The 16,294-nt window shown below is 44.0% G+C and overlaps 1 protein-coding gene across 3 annotated transcripts in view; it reads left to right on the top strand.

The window, feature by feature from the left end:
- The window catches only part of PABIR2 (PABIR family member 2), a 156,226-nt gene that overhangs the window by 121,741 nt on the left and 18,191 nt on the right, over positions 1-16,294 (top strand). For 2 of the 3 annotated variants that reach the window (XM_082263313.1, XM_082263312.1), the window contains exons 6-8: positions 1,594-1,695; positions 7,381-7,469; positions 13,896-13,960. In XM_082263313.1, the coding sequence (XP_082119439.1) occupies positions 1,594-1,695; positions 7,381-7,469; positions 13,896-13,960 (256 nt within the window). The remainder of the gene's footprint in view (positions 1-1,593; positions 1,696-7,380; positions 7,470-13,895; positions 13,961-16,294) is intronic. The other variant, XM_082263314.1, reaches the window with a different exon arrangement.

Raw genomic sequence — 16,294 nt, 5'->3', positions numbered from 1 at the left:
TTCCTAAGGTGGTATCCGATTTTCATCTTAACAAGGACATTGTCTTACCTTCGCTGTGTGCGAATCCTAAACATCCTAGGGAGTTTGCCTTGCATTCCTTGGATGTGGTCCGGGCGATCAGGGTGTACCTGTCTACTGCATCCTTCAGGAAGTCGGATTCTCTCTTTGTCCTTCCCGAGGGCCCTCGGAAGGGTATGGCTGCGTCTGCGGCAACCATTTTGAAATGAATCAGACAGACGATAGTACAGGCCTATTCCATTAGGGAACGGGTGCCGCCCTTCCCTGTCAAGGTGCACTCTACCAGAGCGGTGAGTGCGTCATGGGCCTTCCAACATCAAGCATCGGTGGCCCAGGTGTGTAAGGCTGCGACTTGGTCGTCCGTGCACACCTTTTTAAAATTTTACAAACTTGATGTTTTGGCATCGGCAGATGCTTCCTTTGGACGCAAAGTTCTGTGTGCGGCAGTACCTTGAAGGGGACATGGCGTTAGTCTGTCCCCGTCTCTTGGGGGTTGTTTTCCCCTTTGTTGATTTGCTTTCCTGGGTTTGTTTGCTCCTGTTGAGCTTTTCTGTTACCCAGCGTTTTTACCTTTCTGGTTCAGATAAGGTTCCTTTCTCTGACCTGGGTGCTGCGTTGCCTTTGTGACGGTTGCTCTTCCCACTCCTCATGTCTACACTGCTTTGGGACATCCCATAAGTGAAGACTGTATGAGTGGGCAGCGACTGTCAGAGGACGTAAGAGAAAACTTGAATTTTTGTAAAATCTTACCGGAAAATTCCTTTCTCTCAGTCCTCTGACGGGTCGCCGCCCCCGAAGCTCTTTTGTGGGGTTTTTGAACTCTTCACTGCTTGCTACCAAACTGAGTTGGGAATGCTGATAGCAGGGGGTTATTGGACCAGTAAGACAGCCCCCTACAGGTGTGTCTATGCAAATTGTTTGTTTTTTAACAAGTCTTATGCCTAGCTTGCTCCTATGGATAAGAGGTCAATACCCATAAGTGAAGACTGTATGAGTGGTCGGCGACTCTCAGAGGACTCAGAGAAAGGAATTTTACCGTAAGATTTTGCAAAAATTCTGTTTTTTTTTTTTTGTCTGATTTTCGGATCGTGTGTACATGCCTTTAGTCTTGGAGTATGCACTGGGGATGGAATACCACTGTGACATCTGTGCCTCTCCAACTGTTTGTCCAAAGAGACTGACAGTACTTTCCTGCGTCATAATTAGTGAGTGTTTTTCTCAGAGCAAATATTCCGCTGATATCATGTGACTACATGAAGTTGCAATCTAGAGTCTCAGCAGCAGTCCCTCCTTCTAGCCTGAATCACATAGAAAGCAGACCAGCAGGATTATGCGACTTTTTTTTTAGAAAATAATTGATAGTACTTTCAAAATGTAATTTTATAGGTTATAGTTTCCCAGGAATGTTTGATGGATTTCTCTACTAAACCATGTCTTTGTTCTGTTGCTGTTGCTTGAATGACAATTGAATACATATCTTACAGACAATACCTAAAACGTCATTATTTATTAGTGATATATTATTTGGAAGAGTTAGCTGTACACTGGTACATGTGTTTTTCTCTGCATTTACAGAGTGACAATGATTTTGACAAGCTGGATAAATCCTCTTCTCCAAAACGGATTGATTTTGCACCAGTGTCTCCTGCTCCCTCTCCCACCAGAGGAATTGGAAAGGTAATAAATATATGGTCCACTTTTACAGTCCTGGTACCACTTAAGCAGCCATTCAGCAAAACCACAGAAGCTGCTTCTTCACAGCTGTTCCCCACTCCCCTTCACCCTAAAGGTGGATGCTAGCTTTACAGCAAAGATACTGTTTTCACTTGTCTAAGCTCATTTTGAGGATGCTTCTTCTGTTAAGAATCTTCTACAGCAGTGATGGCGAACCTATGGCACGCGTGCCCAGGCCCGTCGCGTCAAGGCAGGCAAAACAAGCAATTGCTTGGGGCCCCTGAGCTGGCCTGGTGCCCCAAGACCCAAGACACAGACTGACAATATCCCCAAAACCCAAAACACAAGCGCCTCACACACACAGGCCGGCCTCACAACACACAGACGGCCTGTGATAGGCCGGCGGGTGCACAGCAGAGGAGCGGAATGACGGCACGCGACGCCGGCTCGCTAGGGGGAGAGTGGACGGCGGCGGCGCGCATCATTGCAGTGCGCACCAGCCCCACCCAGCCTAGGCGGCCTAAAGCGCGTGCGGGAGTGGCACCACCTTACCAGGCCCACGAACTTCGCCAGAGAGAGACACACCACGAGTCATCACATCCTCCTCACACACGTGGACCGGACCAGGCCAGCGACAGATATGATCACACTGACAGTCTGTCACACATCTGTCACTCAAGCCTAAGTGACAGGTCTCAAAGGACAACATGAAGCAGACAATAAAGAATGGAAAGCTTCATGAACGATGCCAAAAATTTGAAAAAAACCTCCATGACATTGATGCTGATGACTTGGCACTTGAGATCAATTCATCTCTCTACACTTTTCCAGACCATGTAGCCACTTCCCCTGTTCCGTGAAAAAACCATACCCGTGAGAAAACCATACCCTCGTCACTTCCGGAGGGTATGGATTTCTCACGGTAGTTTAACTTGCGGCGGTTACATTATAACAGCTCCTCTGCATCATGCCTCATGTCCGCTCCTTCCCCTGTCACTTCCCTGATCTCGGTTAATAAATATAAAATCGGATCACGGAGCACAGATCGCCGTCACTTACATTTTATACACCTGCCGCCGCTTTTATATTTATTAGGGGAGATCAGGGAAGTGACAGGGAGAGGAGAGGAGATGATTGATGTTGCAGCAGAACTGTTTTAATTTTACCGCCGCAAGTATTAGTGCCGTTAACATATCATACCCTCCGAGCATGCGCACTTCTGAACTTCTTTCTTCTTCAATTACGTCTCCGGGGCTCTGAGCATGCGCTCTGCTGCGCTGCTCTGCTGTTTCAGACCGGAAGTGACGAGGGGTATGGTTTCTTCACGGGGTATGGTTTTTTAACGTTACACCCCATTTGACATGCTTAATTACATATACAGTGAGAAGCTACTGGATTTGTACAGTAATTTAAGCATTGCTTTGCGTCTACTCCTGACTCTCCCTGTGTCAGTGGCCTCTGGTGAGAGGAGCTTTTCAGCTTTGAAGCTGATAAAAAAATTACATGAGGTCCACCATGGGCCAAGAAAGGCTCACAGGACTGGCACTTATGTCAATTGAGCGTGATGTTCGCCAGTCTTTGGACATGGAGGACATTGTGATTGCCTTTGCAGAAAACAAGGCTCGCAAACAACAATTTTAGATAATTTGCACGTTTGTGAGAACTGAAAAATGTTAATGTGAGTGTGTGTGTGTAAGTATGTTAGATTTAGTTATTGTGCACTTTTTAATGTATATTTGATTTTATGGTACAGTGGTGTTTTTTGCAAATGTTCAATTGTTGAAAATGTTCAAATTTCAAATATTTTTTCAAGCAGTATTTGCACTGTACTCATTTTTTATTTATATAAAGTGTGGGTGAACTTAAACTGTATGGCTATGCTGTGGTTCCTGTAGGCTTTGCGTGTGTGCGGGGGGGCCTCCATGTCCATTTTGCTTGGGGCCCCCAAATTCCTTCAAACGGCCCTGAGATCTCTCCCTGGGCACGCGAGCTATAGTTCTCTGAGCAGCTCCGGACACACAAAAGCTCCAGACACTTCACTGAGAGGAAATAGCGCCCAGTCTCCACGCACTGTCCCGGCACTGCCCTTCCTCCTCCAGATCACTCACAGCACTTTTACTCAGAGAACAACTCTTTGGAGAAAACGCTGCGGGATCAAATCACAGACCCAGCAGGAAGGGCGGCCAATCACCTCCCCCAGCCGTGGGATGAACAGCCAATCAACTGGGCGGCCAATCACCTCCGTCGTCCAGGGAATAAACAGCCAATCGACTAGCGTGGGAGGAGAAGTGAGTGTTTGTTTGCCCGGAGGTTGCCGAATGCACCCGCTTCAATCCATTGGGGAGAAAGCCCAGAGATGAGTTCAGAACTGCTGGTAATGAGCTGCGCCATGTGACCGTGTTCTGTGCTATGGGCGTTTGCTATGGGTGTGTGGGCAGAGGGAGCATGATGGGCTACATGAGTGTCACTGCACCACTGCCGTATCCCAACAGAGGGGGGAGGGCGTGGTGAGCTGCAGAGCGGGGAGCAGATGTGTGATGGAGAGGAAAGTGTGCCATGAGCTGCATGGAGTGTGGGATGCATTGTGAGTAGGTGTGCTATGAGTTACATGATGATGTGTAATGTGTAGCTCACTGATGTGATGTAGCCGGACAACAGAGTTGTGAGCTGAAGGGCAATACATATTATGTACTAGAAGTTTACAGTGTGATTGAGTTGTGCGATGTGCTATATGGTGGTGTGATGCATGGCGATGGATGTTGGCACTTTGAAATAAATAAGTTGGTTTTGTGTCGCAGTTTGGGCACTCAGGCTCAAAAAGGTTCGCCATCACTGTTCTAGAGTTTGCAGGACACAGAAATGTCATGCTTTTTCATGTAGATTTTCAATGGAATGTGTACAAACCACTTAGGTTTATCCAGTGTTAGATTATTACATCCATGCTTGTTATTGAGATGGAGCTCAAATAGTGTCTTTTACAGGGTAAAGACCTACAGAGCTATCCTACTATACCCCACTAACCTGGAAACATAAATTTGGATACTGGCTTCAATTATTCTTTAAAGATCTAAAGGCAAAACTTTTTTTCATTTCAGATCGAGTAAGAGAGGGTTATAACCCCCGTTGGTTTTTTTTGCCATCTATGTCCCATTAGGGTGATTTTCTTATCCCATAGCCAAAACAGGAAGTTAGAGGAAATCCCTTCAAAGTGGGGAATCCCAGGTTGTCACCAGAGCTAGTGTCATCGTAGGAAGATTTCCCCTCTATTACTGTTCTGGGGACAACCTAAAATGTGAGACACTCTCGTACTTTCATTTTAGATAACAGTAAACCGGACAAAGTGAATATAGAGACGTGACTCAGTCATGTGTGGTACCACATCCAAAAAATTATTCACACAGAAAAAGGAAAGAAAATATATAGGACTTTAACCACTTGCCGACCGCTTACTGTATATAAACGACGGCAGAGTTGCACCTACAGGCAGAATCACGTATGTTATTTGCCTGGGAGGAGCTAGGGGGTGAGCGTGCGCCTCCGGCAGCGCGCTTCTGCCCCCACTCGTCAGCGGGGAAGTCGGCCAGTGTATCAGGCAGCTCCGATTTCCTGCCTGACACTGGCAATCTCTCCCCACTGAGGGAGAAGGACGGTCGGCTGATATAAATACATGACATGCTCTGACATGCACTGTTAACTGTGGGACCTTATATAGACAGGTGTGTGCCTTTCAAAATCATGTCCAATCAACTAAATTTACCACAGGTGGACTCCAATCAAGTTATAGAAATATCTCAAGGATAATCAGTGGAAACAGGATGAACCTGAGCTCAATTTGTCATGGTCATGGCAAAGGCTGAATATTTATGTTCGTGTGATTTTTTTTTTTTTTATTTATTGATTTTTTTTAATTACATTTTCAAAGAATTCAAACAAATTTCTTTCACGTTTAAATTATGGGGTATTGTTTGTAAAATTTTGAGGAAAATAATACATTTAATCCATTTTGTAATAGAGCTGTAACATACCAAAATGTGGAAAAAGTGAAGCGCTGTGAATACTTTTTGGATGCATTGTATATCTGCCTCTGTGGAGTTACTGTCTGAACACAGAATTTATGCCATTTATTTGATCAGTTCTGATGCGTATGATGGTATCATCCTGGATTAGTGCAGTGTTGTGTATAGATTTTCAATTTAGTGATTTGAGATCAAAGTCTGAACTTCCCTTATACCTGCTGCAGTGCTTGATATGAACATTGTGTTTTAACCACTTCCATACCGGGTCAGTTCTGGCACTTCGCACCTACATGTAAATATAATTTTTTTGCAAAAAAATTACTTTGAACCACCAAACTTTACAGTGGCGAAAGTTTGGGCACCCCAGGTAAAAATTTGTATTAATGTGCATTAAGAAGCCAAGGGAAGATGGAAAAATCTCCAAAAGGCATCAAATTACAGATTAGACATTCTTATAATATGTCAACAAAAGTTAGATTTTATTTCCATCATTGACACTATCAAAATTACAGAAAACAAAAAAATGGCGTCTGCAAAAGTTACACTGGTTACCAGTTTAGAGTTACAGAGGAGGTCTTGGGCTTGAACTGGTGCTCTCACTCTAACATTCGCAGCGAATACCCCACATGTGTGGATTGAATGTGGATGTGTAGATTGAATGGCGTTTACATATGTGGGTGCGATGTGTTCACTTCTGCATGCACTGACAGGGGCACTTTTATTTTTATTTTTGTTATTGTTTATTTGATTTTTTGATTTTTACACTTTCCCTTTAATTTTTTTTTGATCAATTTTATTCCCATTACAAGGAATGCAAACATCCCTTGTAATAGGAGTAGTGCATGACAGGTCCTTTTTATGAAGAGTTTTGGGGTAAGAAAGACCTCAGATCTCTCATACAGGCTGTAAAGCCTGAAAAAAAAAAAAACGATCTCAGATATCCAGCCGAGATAATGGCAGTATTTACTACTGCAAGGCAGGGCATGACATCATAATGTTGTGTCTGTCTGGGCCTCCAAGAGTCAATAGAGACTGCTGGGGACCATCTGGTCCTCGGTATTCTCTATGGTGTACTTCCGCTGCCAGCGGATTTCTTCCCTGGCTCGCTGATCGCACGGGCGAGCCAGTAGAAGCACTGGAGGAAAGGGGTGGGGGGACGTCCCCTCCTGCCGCCTGTATGAAAAATCAAGCTATTGGACAGCCGCTATGATTGTTCTTTTGGTGAAAGAGAATCGCCGGCTAAAATGATGCAGGCATCATTCACATATCCCCACTCAAAGCCCAGGACATCATTTGACGTCCAGCTGTATGGAAGTGGTTAACTATTTCTTTTTGCATCAAAACTGGACCATACAGGCGTGCACCAAGTAGCCATTGTTGAAGTACTTTGTTGTTACCTGCTGGTGCCAGACTCTATTTTGGCTGGAAGAGAAAGTATAATGCTCAAATCGCAATGAATTGCATTGACATTCGCATACTTCTATTGTATCGTGGATTGCATTAGCAGTTCATGAATAATTCTGCCCTTCCCTGCAGGGAATGAATGAGGCACAATGACACACCTAACAACTTTATTCTTTCCCTGAATATCTAAAACTCAATGAGCTTCTCACTGAATTGGACATGATATAAGACAATCAATTTGTAATAGCATTTTCTTTTTCACCTACAGCAATGTTTTTCTCCATCCCTGCAAATGTTTGTAAGCAGTAATGGCTTGCCTCCAAGCCCCATACCTAGCCCCACAAGACGCTTTACAACGTAAGTATGATGGGCTTTTATTGAATAAACTCTGGACTGACTGTAGAAAGATGAGAGGCTCTCCTCCTCCAAGTGCCCATTCATGTGGGTGGTTTTACCCTTACAGAATTTTTTCTTTTGAAAACTTTTTCTCTTTACAATTCATCCTCCTAAGTGTTTAATTTAAGTTAAAGTGCTTTCGCTGTAGTGCCAGAGGGCCCTGCCCATTTTATTGCAGACTTTTTGAACTGAGAGTCTAATGGGTGGCCATAAACGGTTTGAATCTTGGCAGGTTCAGAAGGAACCGGCTGAGATTCGAACCATCAATTGGCAGGCTAAATGTACCAAGATGTGATTGATCAACTTGGGTACAACCAGCCTGCCAGATTCAACTGCCATAGCTGCTAGCGATAATCACTGTCTTCTCTTGGCAGAGACGTTTTCCAGCAGGTTTCTGTGTCTGTGATTTCACATCTCCCATGATCCTTTGAGCCTCTGTAGCTTCAGGGCTGGCTATGGGAGTCACTTGTACCAGTTCTGGGAGTTGATGTGGGTGGGTCCTAGGGTTACTTTGGGTGTTTCTGGGCCTTCATGTGGGTGGGGAAAGGTGTAAATGTGTCATAACCTTCCTCCTTGTCATTCCTGTCTTGCAGCATGCCAAATGATAATGGCTTACTGCAGGACTACAGAGGAAGGGCTATGGGAGGTTATATGGTAGGGGTTTCCTTCATATTAAAATTAATTACTTTACAGAGAGAAGGGCTCTGGGAGGGTGGGATATTAGGAGTGGGACTCTCCCTGTTCACATTGGTCGGCATATTTAAATGGGCGAGATTGAATTCTAATTGTGATCCATTCAAACCTGCCAAGCAGCAGCAGCACAGCTAGCTTTCAGAACAGGCTTTGTATGAAGATGTCTCCTACTTGAATAATGCTGTGATCTGTGAGGCGGGACTTGGGAAGTTTGGACTCTTCCTGTAGGTGTGACTGGGTGGGATTGAATGTTAATTAGGATCTATTCAATTTCACCCACTATCAGAGCTGTGACTGAAGTTATATCAATCGTAGAATCTGAAAGACTACAGGGGGGGGAGTGGTACAGACTCTAGCTGCTGCAGGAAGTGGCTGTGGAAGGGACATCAGCAGACTATACATACAGAGTGTCAATCACAAAATGGTAAAGCACTTTGGCCTATAAGGCACCAGATATCAAATAATGACAACCACATATCAACATACATACATTTATTTTTTACAAAATAAAAAAAGATTATACATAAAACAGAAAAAAATGAGGGGAAAAGATTCTGAATTGCTGGTATATGTGTACCCAGAACAAATATCCAGCCCTCTACAAATTTATTACAATTGTAAGTTAAAATAACCAGCTGCTCTGTCCAAATACAGACCATGTGCAGTACTATAAATACATTTTATACAAAGGAAGAGAGAAGGGTTACCGATGAGCTCTAAGTGATTCGCGGTCCAAAACCGCTTCATCAGGAGCAGTACAAATTAGAATCTATATTACAATCTAAAACAAAAAACAGTGTATACTATGACAGAGTATAACTATATAAATACAAATATACATCACATTTCTTCTTTACCACTTCATTTTCTAACCCAAGATACATGTGGCTATCCAGGCATAACTATCAGCCTAAGACCTACCAGAGAGGGAGAGACACCCCCAGAACCATGCACCATTCCCAAAGCGAGACCACTGGAGCATACTAGGACAGACTGGGCCATCATCGCACCATCCTCCAACATTTGCAGGGTACCCTGGATGGTGGTATAAAAATATAGTATCCCGAAAAATACTGAGATACTGTGTGTAAAGCCCTAGTTATAACACAAATCCTATGTATAACCAGTTACACCCAGTCTCGAGTCAATAATTACTAATATATACATCAAATACACTAGTACAATCCCCTTAAAATGATCCAAATGCCACTGCTGACTGTTTGCAACCAGCCATATGCGTTGTCTATAATAAATTACAAGCAATATAATCTGTATCTACAACTCACTAAGACATACGCTGGAAAAAAACTCCCAACTGCCAGTAAACCAAGCATATAGGCAGATCAATCAACTAGCACAGGTGTCTGAGGGAAGGAAAGGATAGGAATAGTCCCACCACCCACTTCCCTCTAGGTAGAGGAAAGAAACACCCACTTTCTGGGTGGCCAAATGGCTCACTAAGCAGGAGACAGCACACAACGATGAGACAACCCCTGATATCTGGTAGTATCTAACCCAGGCACCATCACTGAACACTACATGCTTCCAGGATATAAATACAAAGAGAAAAAAACATGCAATATATATCGCATAACCGTTACTAAATTGGCTGGTTTCCAAATGATCCACGTGCATTATATTTCTACAATAGAGTCAAGGGGGTGATCCAACCCCTTACCCTTTATGACCTGTATGTAAACAAAGACAACTTGAAACTGCTACCGTCACTTGAGCTGGAGGGTTATTCCAAAGCAAAAGACGGACCCCTCTGGTCTCAATATCCCATTGATAATTTACCTGTCCTTTTCTCCATATTCCAGAGAGGAAAAAAAAACACGTGCGGTTGAAAAATTAATGCCCGGACTGTACGTCAGTCAGAAAGGATACTATATAAATTGATACCATCATGTAGGGTATGCTACAAATGTTGGAGGTTTGGTGTGGTGATGGCCCAGTCTGTCCTAGTATGCTCCAGTGGTCTTGCATTGTTCTGGGGGTTCTTGGGCTGATGGTTACACCTGGAAAGCCCAATTCATCTTGGGTAAGAACATGAAGTGGTAATGAAGAAATGTGATTTGTATTTATATTGTTATACTCTGTATACACTTACTGTTTTTTTATTTTTTTTATTTAGATTGTAATATAGGTTCTGATATGTACTTCTGATGAAGCAACTTGGGCCGCGAAACGCGTAGAGCTCATCAGTGACCCTCTTCTCCTCCCTCTTTGTATAGAATTTTTTTTTATAGTATTGCACATGGTAATTTTTTGGACTGTTGGTTATTTTGACTTACAATTGTAATAAGGTTGTAGAGGGCTGGATATTTGTCCTGGGTACACCTATATCAACGATTGAGAATCTTTTCCCCTCTTTTTTTAATGTGTTTTATGTATGTTCTTTTTTATGTGGTTGTCATTATTTGGTATCTGGTGCCTAAAAAAAGCCCAAGGGCTTTAGTATTTTGTGATTGTAACTAATAGGGCGTGGCACTTTTTACACCACCCATATACAGAGTGTCACATGATAGAAAGCCACAACTAAACCCAGAATATCAGGGGACCTGCAGACAACAGAGCAACGCGATACAGCAAATCTGTTTCTTTGTGCAGTATTGCTTATCACATTCCCTGTGACAAATAACTAGCTGAAACATTTGTAGAACTGTATATTAAATTCATTTATGAAACGTTGGAACATGCAGCATGTAAAAATGTGTATATTTCTGCAGAATTAAAAAAAAAATTCGAATACTTTTTGGCTCAATATATACATCCCGATCAAGCTGGGTTTGTCCCTGGTCGACAGACTTCGGATCAGACTAGACGGGTTGTAGACATCATCACGGCTATTCAATCAGATTGGGACGGAGGGGGTAATCGTAGAGGCATGCTCCTCTCCCTAGATATTCATAAAGCTTTTGACTCCCTGTCGTGGGAATACCTTTTCGACGTGTTGACCAGATTTGGATTCGGCGCTCCCTTTCTCACGTTGCTGCGGACCCTATATAGTACACCCAGGGCGGTTCTTAGGCTGAAGGGCTTCTCCTCGGACTCTATTCCTATCTGTAGAGGTACCCGACAGGGCTGCCCCTTGTCCCCTCTCCTTTTTGTCCTAGCACTGGAACCTTTAGCCATTAAAATTCGTGCTTCACCGGACGTGCGGGGGGTGGTGTGCGGGGGCGTCGAACACAAGTGCGCCCTTTTTGCGGACGATATTTTAGCCATTGTCTCCTCGCCCGTCACGACTTTACCCAACTTATTTGCGCTATTGGATGCGTTTGCGCTTGTATCAGGATTGCATGTAAGCCAAACGAAATCCCAGGCACTGAACATCTCCCTGGAGGGTCGCACTGTGGACACACTTAGGAAATCTTTCAAATTTGCATGGTGCACGGACTCTATGCCCTAATTAGGCATTAATTTAACCCCATCCTTGTCTACACTCTACACAAAGAATTATCCTCCTCTGTTTACACGCCTGAAGGGTGACATGGATAAATGGTTGATTCAGCCCCCTTCGTGGTTTGGCAGACTATACTCCATCAAGATAAATGTCCTTCCGAGGGTGTTATATCTGTTCCGCACTCTGCCAGTCGCGCTAAGGCGGTCTGACCTGCTCAAATTTCAGGGTCACGTCCTTTCCTTTATCTGGGGGAACAAGAGGCCTAGGGTGAACAAGAGGACGCTGTTCACCCCTAAAGTCAGGGGTGGTCTGGGGGTACCGGATCTGCTGAACTATTATTATGCTGCACAGTTATCCCAGTTGGTGAGATTCCACTCTGAGGGGGCCCGGATGCCCTGGATGGAATTGGAGGCTAGCTCGGTTCCGGGCCTGGCAGTCTCCCATGCAATGTGGTTATCGCCTAGGGATCGTCCCCCCATCCTGTGCCCAGCCTTGTCTCATTCTATGGCCATTTGGGATCGTTTGACCAGAACGCATGGCTTTAGGTCCCCACATACCCCATTGGCCACTATTCTTAACAACAGCGGGTTCCCCCCGGGTCTCTCCCCCAGATCTTTTCAGTGGTGGACGAACAAGGGGCTGCTTCGCATAGCGGACTTTTGTGATCATAGGGGTATCCTCAAACGTCAGCAGCTGATAGAAAAACATGCCCTGCCTGACACTGAGTATTATAGGTACGCACAGATTGATCATTACCTGCGATCCCTGTCTCGCCTGTCCGATCTGACTACCATGACCTCCATGGAATTTTTGTGCCGCAAATACGATAAATTACGGGGGTATATTTCCATGATTTATAATATGCTTATGGACTCGCCCCTGAAGCTTCCATACATGGAACGATGGGAGGCGGATGTCGGGGAGGTTGTGGAGTTGGCGGACTGGCACGACATGGCTCGAGAGGCTTCCAGGTCACTTCAATCATCGAGGCCAACTACAAAGTGCTCCTGCGCTGGTACATGGTACCAGTCAGGATAGCATCCTTTGTGCCAGGAGCATCCTCGCTGTGTTTCCGGGGGTGTGGCCAAGAGGGTACGATGTTTCATGTTTGGTGGCAATGCCCGAAGGCCCAACGCTTTTGGATTAGAGTGTACAATTTCATCTACACCCTCACGCAAATAAACCTACTCAAGTCCCCTCAGCAGGCACTATTGGGCAAAAAGGTGGATACAGCCAATAGAGCGCAGAGGCGGCTCATAACGTTCATATTTACTGCAGCAAAAATAACAATAGCGAGATCCTGGAAGTCTCCTACGATACCATTTGAGCTGCTTAGGCACAAACTGAATTGGATTATGGTTAATGAGCGCCTGACGGCTCAACTGGAGGACAAATTGCGTGTGTTTGACAAGGTTTGGGGATCGTGGATTAACTACCTCTCTGGGGGTGCCTGATGGACTCGGGAAGGTCTGGGGGTGGGGTGCGGGGGCGGGGTCGGGTCCAATCTTACAAATCTTTCCTCTTCTCTCTTTTCCCTTTTCTCTTCTTTTCTTGTGGCTCTATTGTCCTTTCTCTTTCTCTCTTTCTACGATTTGTCTCAGTTTACGATATGAGGTTAACAGTGGTACTGTATTCTAAGGGCTTAGTACCCCATGTCCCCAGCCCAGGCTGGGGCAAGGTTCTGTGGGATCACGATCTAGCCACTTATCCTGTGTAGTACGCACAGTGTGATTAAATGCTCGGGGTGGTTGGCCCTGTTTACCCTCGGTGAAGGTCCCTCTAGATACCTTGAGGCTCCTGTTTATTGTGTTTTGAGGTGCTAGCCCTTGCCACGTTATAGTTTCGACCTTTTATAGAAGTATTACCTAATGTTTGCTATGGTTATACCACTGTTTACGTTTATTATGCACTGATTTTTTATTATGTGTGTATATTTTGCACTATTTTTGTGAAAACTTTCAATAAAAATCATTGAAAGAAAAAAAAATTCGAATAAAGTGAAATTGAATACCCTAAAGTGCTGTCTCGCAAAAAATACATTACATCAATATCAGCCAAGGGAGGAGTGTCGAATGAGGCTTTGCTTCGACCACTAAATTGGTTCATAATTGGCATGGTAATGGTGAGGCCCACAAGTCTAGCTCTCATGGTCTATACATTGGTACTTAAAAGTCTTTTTTACTGAGAGCTGCAACTGATCCGATGGCAGAAAGGGCAACAATTCAGTAGAAAATAATGCATTTAATGTGAACTATTTCAATTTTGATCATGATATACCACATTCTCATTAGCAGGAGGAGCCAGAGCCCCATCAACTGCATTCGTCCAAGTGCCCTGGGCCCTATAAAAAGAAAAGGTATGGTAAAAAAAAACCTATGCTGGCAACCTTTTGGCTCTGTATTTTTTTAAAACAAAAAAATCCTAGAATAATACCCTGCCAGCTTTTACCATAAATGCTGGTAATCTTCGTAATTTCACAGCAGCCAGAGTACCTCCACAACAGCAAGAGTACGTCCAGTTGCCCATAACTGATGTAAAATGTCTTTAAAGTGGAGTTCCACCCAAAAGTGCAAGCTCCACTTATCTGCTTCCTCCCCCCTCTAGTGGCACATTATACAACTTTTGGGGGTGTGGGGGGCAGACGGGTACCTGTCAAAATTTCCAGGGGAGACCTGACTGCAGCGTGGTCCCCGGAAGTTCGGCTCCCCTCCTCCTTACCCTGCCGCTAGACCATTCACAAAGAGCAGCACACTTCACGCATGCGCAGTAGAGAACTGTCTGTGAAGCTGCAAGGCTTCACTGCTGGTTTCCCTTACAGGCAATGGCGACAGCTGCACCTGAGAGCCGATGGAAACATTGGTTAGGGTGCTGACATTGCTGGTTTCCAGGACAGGTAAGTGTCCTAATATTAAAAGTCAGCAGCTAGAGTTTTTGTAGCTGCTGACTTTTAATTTTTTCGCGGGGATGCTGGACCTCCTTTTTAAGAAGGTTTCTCTTCAACTAGTACCTAGAATGACACACTAAATAGGCAGATGATCTTGTTCCCTTGATATCATGGCCCTGTGAGGTTATGGTGACATGGGGGAAATAGCAATGAGATGGCTGACTATAAGCAACATCTATGATTTCCGAATACACTTTATACCAGGTATGCCTGTAGGAGCAGACATGTGCACCCTTTGATCAAAAACAGCATATGGAACTATAATACCATTTCTCGTTGCTTCTAACTAAAACATACATACACAGTGCAATGTAAACTTTATAAACGATTATAAAGTCTCGTTTTTTCCTATGAAATCAACTAACATGTTATACTTACCTGCTCTGTTGCAATGGATTGCACGGAGCAACCTGGATCTTCCTCTTCTTGGGTCCCTCTTGTGTGAACCTGGCCCCTCCCTCCTGTTCAGTGCCCCCCACAGCAAGCAGCTTGCTATGGGGGCACCAGAGTCACAGCTCCCTGTGTCCATTCAGACCCTGTGTCAGCCACGCCCCCTGTCTCTCCTGATTGGCTAGCTAACTTTGACATCATCGGCAGCCAATAGCGCCGCTGCTGTGTCTCAGCCAATCAGGAGGGAGAATCTCGGATGGCTGAGACACTCGTGGAAATCGTTGGGTAAGTGTTAGGGGGGCTGCTGCACACAGAATTTTTTTTTATCTTAATGTATGGAATGCATTAAGATAAAAAACTTTCTGATTTTACAACTCCTTTAACCAAATAAAACTTTCTGTAAAAAAAAAAAAAAAACATATATACACACCTTCACTGTAAGAACAATTATGATAGTAGAGTTTTCCATCAATATCACTCCCAAATCCTTGTCTTTTATTAAAGCGGTTAATGCAAAACTTTTACTTTCATGTTACCAGTGCGCATCAGGGTCATACCACGCATGAATAAGCAGTGTAATGGTGACTTATATTATATGTTTTCAGCCATTTAAGGTTTCCAAGAGTACTCTCCGCTAGAGGTTCTAGTCAGAAGAACCATCATGTATAATACTTTAGCAGCTCACTGCTGCGCCTGTGTCAAGCAGTTCTTTTGTCAATGCAGTGTATTCTTGCGGCAAGATTGTGTTATAATGTATCATTGCTGGTATCCGAGATGGATTTGAGCTCAATGATTAAACCAATGTTGATGGCTTATTACCCGTTTTTCACCTGGCCACTGTACAGATATGGCTGGGTGTTAAAGCATCATTCTGGGAGGATGTACCCATCTGTATTAGCACAACCTGTAACTAGTATGTCCATTGGACACAGCAGATCACCAATTGGTGTACTGGACTGCTGTGGTACCATGTGATCGCTGTGACCAATGTCCGGTAGTAAACAATGGCTGTCATTTATGACGCCAATTCTTACTACTGTCATCTCTGTGATTTTGTCATAGTTATCACATGGTACAGAGCCAATCACAGCAGCCCTTTTATAATGTGATAGCTGTGGCTAATCACAGCTTTCACAATAGTAAAAAATGGCATTCTGAATGGATGCCAAACACAGTGTACTTTTTTGCTTTTACAGTGTTCATTGCCTTAATAGGCATTCATAGTGTAAAAAAAATTACAGATCCCCTCCTGATAGTAGTGAAATGTCACTATGGTAACGCTGCACTGCCCTAGTAACCCTATGTAAAAAAACATTTAATAAATAAAAAAAAAATAAACCCACCCATTAAACCTGA

Source organism: Pelophylax lessonae (assembly GCF_965119305.1).
Source record: "Pelophylax lessonae genome assembly, chromosome: 7".
NCBI classification, from domain to species: Eukaryota; Metazoa; Chordata; class Amphibia; order Anura; family Ranidae; genus Pelophylax; species Pelophylax lessonae.
Note: the sequence above shows the minus strand (reverse complement) of the source record. Positions and strands in the feature narration are given on the sequence as shown.